The following is a 17,675-nucleotide window of genomic DNA, read 5'->3' on the forward strand; positions in this document are numbered from 1 at the left end:
TTAAATTTGTCACCAAACATTCAATTTTCCCAATTTCGTACACTTCACGTTAGCAAATCAAGTCAAATGTGTTACTTCTTCCGTTAATTAACTTAAAACCCACGTGCCCAGTGCGTGCAGAGGCATTATTGAAACAAAATTTTTAATAAACAAAATATTAAGAGATGAGAGTTTGACATTGGAAAATGGGAACCAACACAAAACCTTATATGTAAAAATGAAGTTTTTAATACAAACGATATTGAAAAATGAGATTTCGACATTGAGAAGAGGAATTCGAACATAAGAACTCAAGCACAAATAACCGCTCGTAAGAGCTGCTTCTTTGCTTCATAACATTTTTCTCTTTTATAAAAATTATTCTTGTTATGACCAGACTTTGTGTCGAGGAGAGATACACATACACACGAAGCATGTTCTTTAATCTCATTTGCACGCATTGAGAGTCTTAAGATCAGAAGAGAAATCAATTAATAATTCAAGTAACTGGTGTACGCGAGCTGAAAGAAGCTTTCAAAAACCTATACAAGCTTGGACATCCAACAACTCTTGTCCGACATCAGCATCTGTTACAATTTCCTTTTCAAAATTTCTCTAATTCTATACAGGTCAGCAATCTATCATTGCTACTGTTCACAACTTCGCTGAGTTGACATCCGTTGTCATTTCCTTCCACACAATCTTCACTCGTAGCTCACGAGAACTGCAAGAGTGATTTGATTTCCCAAATGTGAATAACAAGGGGCTTGTTCGTCAAAATTCTTCTTAAAGTACATAGCTTATGTTGCATTTGAAATCCATGACGGTCGCAGACTGAAAGATTCACCGTGTTATTTGAATTAGGATTTCCGAGCAGTCAATGCAGATCTCCTCAAGTGTTGTGCTCCGTATGCTGCTGTAGAAGTCACTGTTGTTGATGCCACTAACCAACTGCAGCAATTTGAAATGAACAATAGGCTGTCTGAGCATATATAATATCAAAGAAGACGAATTACAGAGCAAAGGTTCTGCGCCAAATCACCTCAAGTATGTAATGTATATTTGAGTATCCTGGGTTCCAAACTCTGGTTGAAGCAGAGCTGCCGCAACTAAAATCAACTGGAAGACCGTGTTAAGCTGCCAAGATCCACAGTATTGGTTACAAAATTGCGGATGTCATCAAACAGCAATCACAACACGTGCAGTGATTTTATCCCAACAGAGCCTTGAGCACTGTACGAATGTAAAAGAATAAAGCTTACCTTACTAATAAAGAGCGGTTCAACCTTCTCGGGACGGGTTCCACCAATGTTGAAAAAGTCGGACCAACTTTTCCACTGACAAAATTCAACAATGTCAAATCCAGATTTTGGCTACACGAGCAAGCAAGTTATTTTGGCCAAAACACTTATAAGACAGAGAGAAAGGTCTCACCTTCCACTCCAAGTTACTAGCTCTTTGATATACTGCACCACCAACAAGACCAACATCGCGAAACACAATGAGTCCAACAAGTCCAGCTTCAGAACACAAAAATCAAATGAAAAATTAGTTTCCCAACCACACAATCTTTTAAATCATCTAATTAAAGCAAACCAATTAAGACATCAGAAACCAAAGGAGATAAAACCAGAAGGTAAACAACAAGAGGAAAATAAGCAAACATTAGCAAAGTATCTACTTATTTTGGTAGGTTCAGAATGCAACTGTGAAACACAAATCTCATTATGAAGCTCCCCAAATTACATTGGAATACAAATTCCACAGGTACAATGATAACAAACAACATGTGCGGGTGAATATAGCCCCTAACCAGACTCTAGAGTATCCCTTCTTTGGGCATTTCTTTCATCCTGCTTCCTTACAGTTTTGGATAGTCTAAAATTTCAGCACAGTGTGTGCATGAATATGCAAGTGTGGCATCTGTGTTCGTATCCAAGGCTAAAAGGGGATGGGGTTATGTGCGTGTCTGAGGGAGGAGAGGTATAAAAATCGATGTATGTAACCATCAGCAACAGCCTAATTAATTATCAATGTGATAAAGAAAAAATGCATATGCAGACGGGCATCACCTTCCAAGTCTCATAGAAAAAAAAAAGGGAACTACTTGGTACTTACGGTGAAGAAGACCCTCATGCACCATGGCCAAAGCAACGCATCCAATAAGAACCTGTATCATAATTAAATTGGAAAACTATCACATTTACTAGGTAATGGAAAACTATAATTAAATAGTTCATGTAGGAATCAAAGTGTTACCTCTATCCTTCTGAGAAAATTGAAGGAACAAAAAAAGCTTATACCTTGTCAGCAAGGGGATCCAGGTAGGAGCCAACAACAGAATTGATCTTCATCCTCCTAGCCATGTATCCATCCAACTACACAATGCAAGGACAAATGAAAATCTCATTGCAGAAGAATAACATTCATCATTAAAGCTTAAATTGATGTCTATGTGAAAAAAGGCTTAGTAATAACTACCCAATCAGTTGCCCCAGAGATAGCCAACCCCACCATTGCAGAAGAATACCATTCATTTGCAATCATCCTGTATATAAGTTACAAATTCAATTCCCAAACTTGAACAAGAAAAACTTAATTTTCTTCTCACAAAATAAATTTAGAGCAATTGCACTATTTTAATAACAAAATGTGTACCATCCAAGCAAAGGACCCGAAACCATTCGACTTATGGAGATCAAATTGGGCAAATTGACGAAATCATCACTGGCCTCTTTCAACCCGACACCACGATCCAATACGGTCGGAGCAGGCGAGAGTGACCCGACCTCAAATGGGAGCGGGAAGCTCGGTCTCCTCCGTATGAGATTCAAGCTTAAGGAAGCTTCGATCTTTCTGAGAACGACGCCGTTCCCACGAAGGTAGAGCGGAGTGGCGGACTGCGAGAGCTTCCATGGAGGGCAAGAGAGGAAGAGCGGTCCGTGAAAAGGAATGATCCAATTGGAGAGTGGAGAGAGAAAGGTCCTAGAAATCTGAGACGGCAAGCGAAAGAGAGGGTGAGAGAGAGGGTAAGAGAGAGTAGGATATTGAAGAGGCGCCGAGATGTATGAGGCTGTGGCCGTGAGGAAGGTTCTCGATCTTTTAGGGTTTTCAATTAGGGCTTTCAGGGACCTGAAGACCACCATTACTGAAACATTTTTTGAAGAAAAGGATAGCAAGACTTAGCAGTAAATTTGGCTTTTGCAGGGGCTTAGCGGTCTGTATGTATGACATGTCACACGTGCATGGCTCTCTCTTGTCTTTACACTTGGCTTGGCTTGGACTGGATTGGACTAAATTTAGTACCATGTTTGTTTCATTTAATTCTAGTCTTAGATGAGATTGCTAATACCGGGCCCACCAAAAATACCTCACTAGGAGGGGACTACTAAACCCATGTAGAAAGGGAGGATTAGCTAGTCCTATGTTCACCAATATATAAGATGCATATATTATATTGTAATACTAATAACATATATTATTATTATTATTATTATTATTATTATTATTATTATTACATACACATATACTATAATGTACATATATACATGTATATACACATATACATGTATATATATAAATACATATATACATATATAATATATATATATAAATACATATAGATATATACACATACAGTCCCCTTCTATTGAGGGATCCCTCAAATAATTTTATTTGAGGGACGCCCTTTAGAGTACCCTACAATTCTTTTCCCAATAATCCAAACCATCTATTTTTTAGGTATTCATTCATAGATCATCCTTACAAAAAATTAGACAAATCGGAAACCGTTTCAACATCCAATTGTGTCTTACAAAATCAATGAACACGGTGCTTTAAGAAAAGTACTAAAATTTCAATAACTCAATTGAGTGGTCACATGATATCGGATTCAAGTGATTTTTTGTAGAGATGATCTTTGAATGAATATCTACAAAATAGACGGTTTGGATTAGTGAAATACAATCCGTAGTGAGGCCTACAAGAGGTGTCCCTCAAATAAGCTTATTTGAGGGATCCCTCAATGGAAGCTCTCTGTATACACATATATTATTATTATAATATACTCATATACACATACATATTAATATTATAATAATACATACATGTATACATGTATATATATATATAATATATATTATATTATATATTAATGTACATATATACACGTATATACATATATATATAAACACATATATACATATATAATATATAAATACATATAGATATATACACGTATATTATTATTATAATATACTCATATACACATACATATTAATATTATAATAATAGCATACATGTATATATGTAATATATATAAGTATATATACATATATGTGTATATATATTATACCCATGTATGTATTATAATATACATATACACACGTATATACACATATACATTATATATTTATACTACATGTATATATATATATTATAATATACATATATACATGTATATTATTATTATAACATACCCATATATATTATCTATTATAATATACATATATATGTATTATACCCATGTATATATTATAATATATAGATACACCTATATACAAATATATTATATACATGTATATACGTATATATATATATGTATATTATAATATATAATATATATACATATATTATATATACATATGTATTTTATAATATATATATATAATGTATATGTAAAATACATATGTATATATAATATATGTATATATAAATACATATATAATATACATATATACACGTATATACATATATATTATTATTATTATTATTATAACATACCCATATATATTATATATATTATATTATACATACATATATATAAATATATGTATATGTATTATACCCATGTATATTATAATATACATATATACACCTATATACACTTATATATATGTATGTACGTTTATATTATTTAAAATATATAATATTATTATAATATACTTATATACATGTATATATACATATATATATTATATGTATGTATATATACATATATATTATATATATTATAAAATAATATATACATATATATATAGATATTTTTGAAAAAATAAAAAAAATTCTAGTCATAGTCCAAGCATACACTAAACGCAGGATAAGTGTTATCCAACTTAGACCAAGCCAAGCCAAGCCAAACCAGTTCCTAAACATAGTCCATGCCAAGACAGTCCTGTGTACCAAACGAGCCCGGAATTTCCCCAATTATTTTATTTATTATTTCAATTTTTCATGGGCTAGGCTACTTGTAATAATGGATCCATAGAACTCAACTTCCATAAGAGTTTGGGTTGTAATATGAGCTACAAACCCATTGCGATCAATTATAATTTAGTAAATTTAGGTTTTACCCATAAAAAAATTTTTACTTTTGGAAAAAGCCAAAGCTTTTTAAAAAAAGACAAAATAACCTCTCAACTTTCAAACCAAAGACATGCAAATGTAAAGGATTTCTTAGGAAATCAAAAAATAAATAAGGGCAATTTTGTCCATTTTTGCTTGTTTTAAAAATTTTCTCTCTCCTTTGGGCTTTTTCTAAGTCTCCCTTATAATTTTCACATCCGAAACTGAATTGAAATTTTTTGGTGGTAAGCAAAATTAGAAAAAAAAAAAAAAAATTTGACATACAAAAGTTAAAAGTTACGAGACAAGTGTGATGATGTGGTATGATAATCTTATTCGAATTTTCTTGAAAGAATAGAAGTTAACTCGATTTAAGTTTAACAAAAGCGTATCGTAGAAAGCGCGTTCTGTTGTAACCGACAGCTCAACTCAATGGTTTAATTTTGTCAAAAAAACCCGAAGTAGAACTAATATTAACGCTGCTATATAAAACTTGTTGTAACATGCCAACGCATACGTAGTAACAACTTGTTACTGGTCTTTTAACAATGTTGGTTTCAAGTCCAAGATTTTCTTGATTTGTTTGTTGCCATTTCCATGGACTATTTGAGAGAGTTTGCAGAAAAAGTAACGTTTCTGCCGCCGGAGGCAGAGGCGCCAGGGAGGAGAGAAAAGATGAGCTGCTTCTCTTGTTGCAAGCGGGTGGATGAGCCTGAAGAATCTGTAAGGAATACCAGAACAGGGAGGACATATTCTAATGCTAGTGGCGGGAGGAGATTGACCGCCCTTATTGCAACTTTCTCTATTAAGTCAGGTAGGATGGTGGCAAGAAAAGCTATTCATTCATTTTGTTTCAGTCTTGATTAATGAAATGCAGAGGTTTGGTGGGATTTGATCTGTTCAAGTCTGTGTTTACAAATATCTTTTTGTTTAAAGTTTGGTTTGCTAATTATGAATTAAGGTTGGATGATCATATATTTGCTTTGAAACACATAAATACAAGTTGCAAAGAAATTTATATATAGGAAAATGATCTGATATAGAGACCAGGCTTCCTTGGTGAACTTTTTGTGGACATCTCTTATATGGCAGGCATGTGATGAATATGCAGGTAGCAGCCAATGTAGGAATTTGCACAAAGAGATACTCAAGACTGGACATGCAAAAAAATCTGCTCAGCTCTTTACATATCAGGAATTAGCTGCTGCAACTGATAACTTCAATCCTGATTCTCTGGTGGGAGAAGGTGGATTTGGGAAGGTGTACAAAGGACACATAGACAGCATCAAACAAGTATCTCTCTCTCTCTCTCTCTCTCTCTCTCTCTCTCTCTCTCTCTCTCATGTGCTGATAATCGTAAGAAGGTCCTGCAATTTATATTTTTGATTTGTTCCTTTCAGGTTGTGGCCGTGAAGCAACTGGACCGGAAAGGATTGCAAGGGGGTAGAGAGTTCTGTTCTGAAGTTATCATGTTGAGTTTGGTTCAACACCCAAACCTCGTCAATCTGATTGGCTACTGTGCAGAAGGAGACCAGAAAATTTTAGTGTATGAATTCATGGCCAATGGTTCTTTGGAGAATCACTTTCTAGGTATGCAAAAAACTAATTTGGACCCAAAAGTTTCATATAGTGATGGGCTACTTTTGTGCAACGAAACTGAATGTACATTTTCTTTTTGTTTAGATCTATCTCCAAATAGAGAGCCTCTTGATTGGTATACCAGGATGAAAATAGCCGAAGGAGCAGCTAGAGGACTTGAGTACCTGCATGAGACTGCCAATCCACCGGTGATTTATCGCGACTTCAAAGCATCTAATATACTGTTAGATGACAAATTCAGTCCTAAGCTCTCTGATTTTGGACTTGCTAAGTTAGGTCCAACCGGAGACAAGGACCATGTGTCTACAAGGGTGATGGGAACTTATGGCTATTGTGCACCAGAGTATGCTTCAACAGGACAGCTGACAACCATGTCTGATGTATACAGCTTCGGCGTTGTATTTCTGGAGTTAATCACGGAAAGGAGAGCTATTGATGATAGAAGGCCAGTTAGAGAACAGAACCTAGTCAGTTGGGTATGTTAACACTCATGAATTAGCAAGGCCAATGTTAAAAGGACAGAAGAATCATATATATAAGACTACATATTCTTTGCAACATTAATTAATACTGATCCTCTTTGTTCATCATGCAGGCAAAGCCAATGTTAATGGACAGAATAAACTATGCATCAATGGCTGACCCGTTGCTTGGAGGGAAATTTCCGGTAAAGGGTTTGAATCAAGCTGTTGCAATTGCAGCAATGTGTCTCAATGAGGAAGCTGACTGCCGACCTTCGATGGGTGATGTTGTAACTGCCCTTGAGCATCTATCCTTGCCAATATATGATGAACTGGATGCCAAGGGTGCATCAGGAAACAATGGTGGGCATGTTGAATCAGTAAAAAGAAAAAGTTTTAAAGGAGACCGAGAGCTATAGCAATTTGCCTCAAGGTGCAAGCTGAAGAAGGTGCATTTCAGATTCAAGCTGAATCTTATTTCCATTACTAACTATGGGGATCTTTTATTTGTATTTTCCTGTACCTATTATAATTAGCTTGTTCAATTGATAAAGCTGAATCTGTAGTTTGTATATATAATCCATTCCCTGTACCCAAAATGTTGACAAAAAAAAAGAAAAAAAAAATCAAATTCTAAGAGATCATGTGTCAGTTTTGCACTAGTGGACTGAAATCAAAAGCCTTTTGTCCACTTTAAATTCTATTACTTCGTAAGTTCGCTGCTCTTCTAGAATCTAGATCAATCCACAAACCACATAATCCAACTCCTATTTTATCAGACTAAGACCAACTCCTATAACAGAGTACTTAGGAAACAAGATGCAGTTTCTGGTTGCCTTGCCCACTATATCCAATTGCTCTCTCTGGCAGCATGTCCATCCCAATTCCCATGAAAAAGGAAAAAAATAAAAAAAAGGGGAAAATAAAAGTATTAACAGAGAGACTATGGCAAGAGAGAGTTTTGAGTTTCATTGAATGTATGTTGTGAACTGGCAAAATGGTATATAAAGCTCAAAAAACATTGTCAGCACCTCTTTGAGAAGATGGTCTAACTTAAATGCTCAAGTTGTTCATGTCATCCTTGAGGATCCTGTAATTAAACCCAGGAATGCCATTTAGCCGATTGGTTTCTGCAACTTTTGTAGCAGAGCATATGCTTGATAAGAATCTTCTGCTGCTTCTCCTCTTCTTCCTTTTCCAGGTCATTATCAAGAACCAGAAGCTAGGCTTGCTAGAATGAGTGCAACTGCTGGCAGTCATGTCAACTATTTGTCCCTGAGGCTTCCTCGAGCTTGAGTTTCCACGCGGCCGGTCGAGCTCAAGATTGCTGAAATACTCGATCTCCTTCCTGACAAGCGAACCTACAGTGCCTCGCGTGCCTATTGCAATTGGAGCTGGTGCAGCCATTGTATTTGTTACAGGGAACTTGATTTCTGTTGTGCTGCTGGCTTTATACTGCATATTTTTTTAAAGGTGTAAAGTGATGTAAGAAGCTTCAGGGTGAAGAAAGTGGTGTTCTTGGGGGTCTTTTTCATGAGACTTGAGGGAAAGTTTGCTTCAAATTTGGATAATCTTTTCTTTGATTTTTATAAAACTCTTTTAATGCAGTGCTTTTGGTAAAGTGGACAGCATGAGAATTTCCATAATTGGTGTTTCGGTTAGGACATGGGTCATCATATTATCCCGGTGGTTGCAATAAAAGCATGCATAATCTCCGGATTAATTTTTTACCCTTTCGATTCACTTGAAACTGTAGGGTTCAGTTCACTATCATGGTAGTAGGGCCAAAACAAGCATCTGAAAAGTTAAAAGAATGCTTTTGTGTGTCATTTCTTAAAAGATTCTAGAGAGGAAAAGGAAGAGAGATGAAGTTTTGACTCTCTTGTTTGTTGCTTTGAGTGGTATTTAAGTCTCAGGTGGGTATATATCTTTATTTGCTTTCATTTGCTTTTTTCTATTGTTAATTATTCTGCGGCTGGCTGCTGGCTGCATGAGAGAAGTTGAATGATGCATGCAACTGGTAAATGCAGATAACTTTTTTTTATATAAAATATGCGTGGCTTCAAGCAATTGATTAAACTCACAAAGGGCAGTGAAGTGACAAAAATCATTTGTTGCAGTTGGTAAGTTGGTAATGGAATAGGATAGGAGGGCCCTGTGAAATTCTTAAAAATTGAATGGTGATTAGTCCAATTGTGTTCTTATTCTGAAGCCAAAGTTGATCCACTGAATTGGAAATTGAAGTGTATTATTAAAGGTTGAACGAACGCCATACCCATCAATAGAACAGAATGAGAGCTTTCATATTAAATGGTGCTCAAATGACACTTGACTTGCCCAACATTATCAAATTTGTTTTTCTTTTTGCTTTCATTGGGTTTTTGTTTTTCTTTTCCAGACACCCTCCTCCCTCCTCCCTCCTCAACTAACAACACCAAGGTTGAGTAGATAAAACAATAAATGGACGTTTCAACAAAACTAAACTTTTATGCTAATGTCCTTAACATCTACCCTACCCTAACAATTAATCAGCAAAATGCTTTACCAACTCTTCAAGTTAATAATAGGTTGATTGCAGCCGCGTAGTTTCTACTTAGGAAGCAGTAAGTAAATATGGTCAACTACGTACACCGGCACGGCACATACTAAGGAAACATAAGTTGTTAAGAGTAGAAATGAAAGTTTGGCAAAAACAATTATCAGAAAGGGAAATGAGAAAATTTGAGACCATATATATATATATATGTATATATGAATATATTATAGATGCAGAACACCACACACGTTAAACAAACAACATTTCATTTTTCTTCTCTGTTTGTAAGCCTCAAAATTGGAAGTTCCCTCTTATTTCTTAACATTCACCAGCTCCTCTATGTTCTTATTCTCTCTTTTCTATTTTTCCTATGCCTTTTGTTTTCATTTTTCATTTTCCTGTATGAGATATAGTTAGCAATCTAGTATACCCGGAAGATGGCAGGAATACCTCAACTTCCGATGTGAGGCAAGTGCATGTCGTAGAGAAACATCCACACTCGCACCCTCTCGAAACAGTGAATCATACAATTGACAAACAAATTGTGACACTTCTTCCTCATCATCATCCCAAAAACCCGTAGAGGGGTCCCCGTTTTCACTATCTTCCCAATCACTCACCGGACTACTAGGCTCAGCCTCCTCATCTTCAATGTCATCTTCAGCCTCTTCCTCACCAATCTCAAACTTCCCATTTTCAAACGCACTGAACTCTGCAGATCCATGGAGTGTTGTCAGCTGTGATTCTGGGGGCTGACCTGAAGAGCATATAACAGCTTTGGCACCACAGTCTAAAAAAGACTTAACCAAGGTTGGAGTAGGCCCATATGTCCCTGTGCAAATAATGATCCTGTCCCTCCAAGCTCCAACCTATAGTTATTTAAAGGCATAAAACATCAATTCTATTAGTCAGGTCATGCGATGCATATTTTAAATAACAAAGAGAAAATGCTTCACATAAATAGAGATGGAAGTGTACCATCCAACGAACATCATCAGGTGATAAATGGATAGAAGGTACAGTTCTACGAAACAAATATGCTCCAATTTCTTGGCCATCTTCCATAACCTTAAAGAATGCCATCATACAACAGAACCAGAGTTAATAGTTATAAGTAACTTCCAATAAGTAGCAAAAACTATGGTTTTAATGCTAAAGGGAGCATACTTGGGTTTGGCGTCCCATATAACGGTGAACAATGCCTCCAATTTGGAAGTATGGTCTACAAGCAACCAAATCAGAAACAGTTGAAATATTGGAGAGAGATGATGCAGCCTTCCTGCAGCGGTTTCGCATCACCGATATCAAACTTGATTTAACACTCTGCAGAAACTTATCTGCAAGCTCTCCAGGTTCAGCAACCACAAATACATCATTCTGCCAACTACAAAAATAAATAGCCGTTAAATGCTAACTTCAACTGAAATAACATCAACTTGTAATTATAACAAATCAACCAGCAGCATCTTGACCTTAATATCGAGCCAAGTGAGTCATTCTGAAGGGCCAAATGTACAATGCCCACTTGGGGCGAATTCTGCAACTTCTCATGCAATGACTGGACAGGTAAAGAAAGCTGTCTAGGTCCTGCAGGAGACTCGGGTGGTGACGCGGCTCCCTTTCCAGATTGACCATCTAAGCTTAAAGGTGGGACCATATCAATTCGGCCAGCCCTCTGTGGGCCAAAATCAGGACTGTAGAAAAGTGGGCTTGATGGGATGCTTGCAGGAAACAAAGGTGAAGCAAATGGTGTTGGGAACGTTGTTGCCGGCACCGTTTTCACAAATCCTGATATCCCTTGCATTAGGGATAATCGTATTCCATTACGGGCACAAAATGACTCAAGTGCATGAGCATGGTTAGAAGATCGACCAGAATTGGGGCTATGTGAAGCTTCAACAAGTAGTACATTACGCCTCCAACCTAGAGATGGGCCTTTTTCATCTACTAGATCAAAGTACAAATTGAACTTAGGTTCTTGTAAAATGTGTAAAAAACCTAAAATGCATAGAGATCAATTGAAGAAAAATGTCAGTATCAATACCCTCATTTGATGCCTTTGACTTGGGGAAATGTTGAGATCTCAAATTCTCGGACCACTTCTCATCATGTTGGAATGGCATAAGTAGTCTCTCACAGGCATCCTTAAATGCATGAGAGTTTTTCTGAATATATTCCTCAACTGCAGCTTCCAATTTCAGCCAGATCGCTGGATCAGTCTCATCCAATTCCATATCACACCGTTCATCAACTGCAGGGGAAAACATAGAAGTGCTGATTCAGAATTAGTTCTTTCACTAAAAATCCACCTTAGAGAAAAAGTTAACAGATGGAAACAAAAGTAGTTAAGGTTGCTTTTCTGCGCGAGGGTCAAGATTTCTGACATTTCATGCTCATCTAGACATATTACTTCAGAATCAACACATACCTGGATTAAACCGAAAATATTGCATTCCAGGGAGCATGGGTAGCAATGTACTTAAAGCCTCCTCCACCCGTTCCACAGAGCATGCACTTTCTATCAATACTTGCCCAGTATCCAGATAACGCCAGCCACCTTTTCGCACCTACACTAGCAGATTTCGTATGAATCTATAAAGCAGAGTAATCACTCTTAAATGCCATCCAATCTATTCTGGAACATTTTGCAACTACAATGTTATTAACTTGTTTTTCAGTTAGCCCATCAAAATTAGTAGCTCTGCATTTCCTGGGATTCCTAGACAATAAGACCAGAATTTCACAACTGACTCTAACAACAAAGGTTACGGTTTACCTTTGTTGGAACAGAACCACAGCCAATGGAAACCAGGCAGTCAATTCTTGTGTCAGGCCATAAAAGTTGTGCTTCTCTAATGGAAAAAATTGTAGGATTGTTTGCCACTATTGCACCATCTTGCCACCGGTTTACATCTATAGAAATGGTAGGATATAAACATTAAAGGATATTAAAACCAAGAAAGAGGTAATATCCACGTGCTCACCTTAATCATTAAGATCCTAATGACAAGAATATTTCCACAAGTGCATGAGAGATTACCATCGGAGAAATCATCAAGATAATATGGAGCTGCAGACGATGCTCTTATAGCTTGCCATACTTGATGTTTACAACTTCCAATAAAAGCACTGTGCCTATAGCCAAGTTCAGCACCCACAGTAGGTGATCCTTGCACAGTGATTCCTGAACTCTCTGAAACTGCAAGAGGCACTTCTAGTGTTCCCGCCGGGTACTACAAATTGAGTACAACATACCAGGTAAAAATTTCAACGGTGAAGTGATGATGTTTGCACAAAGGAACTACTAGTCTCAAACCTGGTAGTTCCGGAATAAGAAAGGCTGAGCTGGCATCACGCTCACCAAAGTTGATACGACAAAAACTTTGGGAATATTTTTTACTGCGGACTCTATTAATAGATCTCCATCCTCATCTGCACACATTTCCTTCAACAACCTCTCAAAGTGATCTGCACTATGCTGCAAGACAATATGTTAAAGATATCCTTTCAGAACTCAAAGGACGTGGTCAACAGCAACATATAAAGAAATTATTAATTTAATGTGTAGGCTTGTATCAACTATATGCTTTGCTTCACTAAGATTCCACTCCTTTTACAATATATGAGGTGAACAACAGACGAGACATACAATAATGATTGTAGTAAAATGAAAAAAGAAGAGTCATAAAATTAGAAACTTTCTCAATCAGATACATGCAGGAAAGAGAAGAGGGGGTAGGGAAGAAACCTATACACACTTGCATACAACAAAAAATGCAATATAAGGAAAAATAAAGCATGGCATATAATGGAGTTTAATAAATAAAAACAAAGATAAAGCATTAGAAACATACTTTAGATCCATGTACAACAACTCTAAAACTCTGCGAAGAACTTTTATAGAGCTGATCTAACTTTTCTCTCCAGGTTGCAGCTTCATTGTCCTTTGGCGCAGGTTCGGCAAAGACGAGTTTTCCTGTGAATCATGATATAAGAACTGATAAATAATTGATCAACGAGCAAAGCTTTATGCAGGCTCATTCCTAATACAGCACACTCACCAAGATTTTTGTATATTTCTTCACACTGATCTAATGACATAAGCTTAATACCAAGGGCAACAGCAAGCATGCCACCCGTTGATGTTCCGCATATGAGGTCAAATAACTCATGTATCTGCTTTCCAGTCCCCTTCTCAATTGCCTTAAGAATTTGCACAGTTGCCAGACCTTTCATGCCACCACCATCCATTGAGAGTATCCGCAGTCCTTGCTTTGGCACCTGTCTCCCCCTTATGGCACGTCGTAGATTTCCATTCTCCCCTACAAAAGGCATGACATGAACCAAGCCTATCAAGCTAAGAATCTCAAACCAAATAAACAAATAAAATTTAAGAGACAAACCAAGAATTGCCAAAGCACGAGCTGCAGCTTTATGCACACGCGGATCAGGTGCAGCCATCAACCGCATGAGAAGTTCACACAAGCTTTCAGAAGTAACCAAAAGACGGCGATTCTCCAAACAGAAGGCCAAGTTTCCTACTGCTAGCAGAGCTAACCTTTGCACCTAATGAAAGATAAACCTCAAATTAATTGACAATACTATACAAGAAAAGTATGAAAACAATTGTTTTTTTGAAAAAAGTAGGGAACTTGCCTCTGGGGTTTTGTGGGCACATAACACTTTTAAGGACTTCAATACATCCTTGGTCAGCATCTTCTGAGCTACGGCATCAGATGCAAAAGCCAGCTTCACCACAACTTGTAATACAGAAATGACTTCCCCTTGGGGAACAGATTTCAATACCGTTTCAATGGGTTGCATGATGTCAGATTTCATCAACTGCATGGCAACTGAAACATCTGCAGCAAGAGATGAAAGAGCAGAACATGCCTGTTCAACCTGCCAGAAGTTGGAATTCTTAAACCATATGTAGCAGAAGAGTAAATAAGCAAGTAAAATATTTGTCAGGACAGCTAATCTACATACCACATGATGGTTATCACTGCTTATCATACTTATAAGCTGCCGCACTGCATTCTCATCCTTACCAACGACTACACGGTTTCCTTCGTCTTGCATTATCTTTGCTAGTGCAGATGCTAGTAAAGGGTGATGACAAGAAGAAAAACGGAATATGAGAGAGAAAAAGGCACTTAGCTTATGCCTAGATGCACCAAAATAAGAACTGTTTTCCATCTGCAAGTACCACCAATTTTTTTTTCAACAATGTATAATCTGAAATTAGAAGTTCTAAAGCCTGAAAACTTCTATACATATTGTATTAATCACTACCTCTATCTGCACATTCACTGATCTCAAATTGTCATCAGCCACAATCCTGATATTTGCAAGGGACAAATGATGAAGTTTGTGGAGCGGCAAGATTTCAGGAAGAAATTCCAGAGGATTTCCAAATAGCCTAAGAACCCGTAGCTCAGCCATAGCCCTGTCATAAAACTGGAGGGAACCATTAGACCCAGAAAAGATCATAGACTTCACAAGCATGGCTGTAATTATGAGTGGAAGAAATGTATAGATGAATTGAATAAGTTGAAGTGCTGACGAAATGACCTGAAATCAAGCAGAGGCCGAATAAGCTTGTTGTGTTCCAATGACAGTTCCACCAATCCAACACACTGTCTCAGTTCTACTGCTTACAAGTGCAACAAGAATCAAACAAATGAGTATATCAACAAGCTAACCTACAAAACCTAAGCTCAGTTATGTAGCTCCATCTAAACCCTAATGCTGTATAGATTTAAAAAATGATTTCAAACTTACCAGGTACTGAAACCAGCATGTTGTAGTCTACCCTGAGCACTTTTAAGGTTTTTAACTCACCAAGCTCCGAAGGCAAAAGAGACAACTTATTGTTATCAAGGTATAGCTTCTCAAGAAGAGGCAGACGAGTTAGCTCTACTGGCAATACCTGTGAGTAGTATGCAAGCCATAGAGATAGAAACTCAGAACTCATCTCAACACTCCTTAAACTCAATCAATCACTAAATAGAAAATATTTTTCCCTAATAATTTTTAACTCAACGAACAAAACAAAGAACACAAGTGTATCTTTACAGTACCAAATAGCTATTAATCTAAACATACACTTGAAAGAACAGTGGATCTTGCTATTATTAGAAAAACTAGCAACAGAAAGTTTGGAACTTAGGATAAATACAAGTTCTGGTTGGCTCGAAAATTGAAAATACTAAACCAAACAGGTAAATTCAAGACCAAGAACTTATCGTCATTTTTTCCACGAGCCACACAGCATTCGATCATGGTCTAAGAGATCGATTACTTATTTATACAAACAGTCGAAAATATAATAAATACAGGAAATGAGCAAACAAATCTAAAGAAATACTCACCGACAACCCACAACCACCGAGATTGACGACGGTGACGCACTGCCAATGTACACCGCAAGCCGCCACACCGTCGGAAACTGCAGGCATTGACGATGTGAAATTGGATCGCAACAAACGAGTCAAGACCCCAGTGCCATCGCTTTGCTGGCCCGACCCGGCGGCCTTGGTCATGGTCACGGCTCTCAACGGCTCTCTGCGCCTCACCACCCTCATATCCACACCGACATTCGCCTCCTCGGCTTCTACAGATTCCTCGGTCCTCAATTCGACCACCACCGTGTCCTGCGGCATCGGCAAAGCCACCATTAGCTGGGACTGGAGCCTGAGCGCCACCTGCTCCTCATCGTCTCCGGCCGACCAATCCAAGTCGATTCGAAACCCTAATTCTTGATCCTGCGAAACTATTGAAGACGAGGACGATGACGACGTACGGTTAAAGTTCTCCGGCGGACCCTCGGTGCCGTATGTGAGCGTGAGATGGAAGATCTCCGAGGGCCGCTTCCAGCCCAATCCCCAAGACATTGTGATTTGATCCCAATTAGGGTTCAAATCCAACGACGATCTGATCGGACGGCGGGGAGTTCAGCTCGCGTGGCATTTGGTTTCACGGCGTGGCCGTGACCATGTTTGTGTGTGCATGAAAGAAGAGATCTAGTGAAGTTGGAAATGGTGATGGGAGCTGGGGTTTGGATGAGAAATGGGGGTTGAAGGTTAGGGATTTTGGAGGAATAAAATTGGGATTAATGGCGGGAGAGAAGGGAGACGAGTCTCTTATGTCAATCGTTGTGTCGCGAGCTTTGGAGTTTTACACACAGACAGACAGACGTGTGAAACGGAAGCAAACTGAAGGAATATATAATAATATTCTGATTCAGATTATTTACAAGAAAGTCCAGATACGGCGTCGTTTAGTACTTATACATACGAGTCTTTATGAGTTTTGCGATCAAAAAGCTGTGTTCCAAAAATTGGCCTGGGCGGGTCGGGTTTTTTTTCTTGACTTTGAATAAAGAGATCCTCTGCTTTATGCTCAACTTTTTCCCCATGTTTAATTCCAACAAAAAAAAATTACAATTTATGGTACTTTATCATTCATATATCCTTTTATTTTGCAAGACTTTTGTATAAATGTATAATTTATAATACAAAATAATTATAAAAAAAGAAAAAAATTAACGCTGCATAGGCACTAGGCCCCTGCCTGCCACCCGCCTACTGTCTAACGGTTTTTCGAACATTGCCAAAAAGGAAAAAGTTGGAAGGAAAGAGAAAATGATAATTGAATTATTGGGAATACATGCTAAGGACGTGTAGCTCACGTGATCAAGAGTAGTTATTCATACACGTCCCATGTTCCAATTCCCCTATCTCAATATCATTTGT

The 17,675-nt window shown here is 37.5% G+C and overlaps 4 protein-coding genes across 5 annotated transcripts; 1 reads left to right on the forward strand and 3 right to left on the reverse strand.

Moving 5' to 3' along the window:
* Positions 402–3,184, reverse strand: LOC18778895 (cardiolipin synthase (CMP-forming), mitochondrial). The gene is made up of 8 exons (XM_007211592.2): positions 2,638–3,184; positions 2,461–2,527; positions 2,283–2,357; positions 2,098–2,149; positions 1,414–1,499; positions 1,242–1,316; positions 1,022–1,116; positions 402–930 (listed from the first exon to the last, which is right to left on the reverse strand). The coding sequence occupies exons 1-8, from the start codon at positions 3,123–3,125 to the stop codon at positions 840–842; spliced, it is 1,029 nt and encodes a 342-aa protein (XP_007211654.2). The 5' UTR covers positions 3,126–3,184; the 3' UTR covers positions 402–839.
* Positions 5,920–8,080, forward strand: LOC18778443 (probable serine/threonine-protein kinase PBL23). Its single transcript, XM_020561600.1, has 4 exons — positions 5,920–6,136; positions 6,434–6,615; positions 6,723–7,397; positions 7,517–8,080. Exons 1-4 carry the CDS (start codon positions 5,920–5,922, stop codon positions 7,799–7,801), a joined length of 1,359 nt encoding a protein of 452 aa, XP_020417189.1. The 3' UTR covers positions 7,802–8,080.
* Positions 8,436–8,789, reverse strand: LOC18780768. Its single transcript, XM_007213077.2, has one exon. It carries the CDS (start codon positions 8,787–8,789, stop codon positions 8,436–8,438), a length of 354 nt encoding a protein of 117 aa, XP_007213139.2.
* On the reverse strand, positions 10,095–17,110 carry LOC18779889 (phospholipase A I). Of its 2 annotated transcripts, none has more exons than XM_020562105.1 (18): positions 16,293–17,110; positions 15,703–15,850; positions 15,493–15,571; positions 15,214–15,367; positions 14,908–15,117; positions 14,575–14,820; positions 14,322–14,484; positions 13,980–14,240; positions 13,773–13,894; positions 13,235–13,396; positions 12,959–13,151; positions 12,695–12,831; positions 12,347–12,485; positions 11,963–12,169; positions 11,391–11,865; positions 11,086–11,302; positions 10,897–10,986; positions 10,095–10,787 (listed from the first exon to the last, which is right to left on the reverse strand). In XM_020562105.1, the coding sequence occupies exons 1-18, from the start codon at positions 16,812–16,814 to the stop codon at positions 10,332–10,334; spliced, it is 3,981 nt and encodes a 1,326-aa protein (XP_020417694.1). In that variant the 5' UTR covers positions 16,815–17,110; the 3' UTR covers positions 10,095–10,331. The 2 variants fall into 2 exon arrangements, with proteins under 2 accessions (XP_020417694.1, XP_020417695.1); XM_020562106.1 differs by having other exon boundaries at positions 10,203–10,787; positions 11,391–11,862.

This window comes from Prunus persica, chromosome G4 (genome assembly GCF_000346465.2).
Source record: "Prunus persica cultivar Lovell chromosome G4, Prunus_persica_NCBIv2, whole genome shotgun sequence".
Taxonomy (NCBI): domain Eukaryota; kingdom Viridiplantae; phylum Streptophyta; class Magnoliopsida; order Rosales; family Rosaceae; genus Prunus; species Prunus persica.

Coding starts and splice junctions, on each gene's coding strand:
- LOC18779889 (XM_020562105.1), bottom strand. CDS start 16,814: ATGTCTTGGGGATTGGGCTGGAAGCGGCCCTCGGAGATCTTCCATCTC. Junction 15,851..16,292: donor TCGGTGGTTGTGGGTTGTCG/GTGAGTATTTCT, acceptor TACTACTCACAG/GTATTGCCAGTAGAGCTAAC. Junction 11,303..11,390: donor TCACTTGGCTCGATATTAAG/GTCAAGATGCTG, acceptor TTATTTTTGTAG/TTGGCAGAATGATGTATTTG.
- LOC18778443 (XM_020561600.1), top strand. CDS start 5,920: ATGGACTATTTGAGAGAGTTTGCAGAAAAAGTAACGTTTCTGCCGCCG. Junction 6,137..6,433: donor AACTTTCTCTATTAAGTCAG/GTAGGATGGTGG, acceptor ATGAATATGCAG/GTAGCAGCCAATGTAGGAAT. Junction 7,398..7,516: donor AACAGAACCTAGTCAGTTGG/GTATGTTAACAC, acceptor TTCATCATGCAG/GCAAAGCCAATGTTAATGGA.
- LOC18778895 (XM_007211592.2), bottom strand. CDS start 3,125: ATGGTGGTCTTCAGGTCCCTGAAAGCCCTAATTGAAAACCCTAAAAGA. Junction 2,528..2,637: donor TCGGGTCCTTTGCTTGGATG/GTACACATTTTG, acceptor ACTTATATACAG/GATGATTGCAAATGAATGGT. Junction 1,500..2,097: donor GCATGAGGGTCTTCTTCACC/GTAAGTACCAAG, acceptor TGTGTTCTGAAG/CTGGACTTGTTGGACTCATT.
- LOC18780768 (XM_007213077.2), bottom strand. CDS start 8,789: ATGGCTGCACCAGCTCCAATTGCAATAGGCACGCGAGGCACTGTAGGT.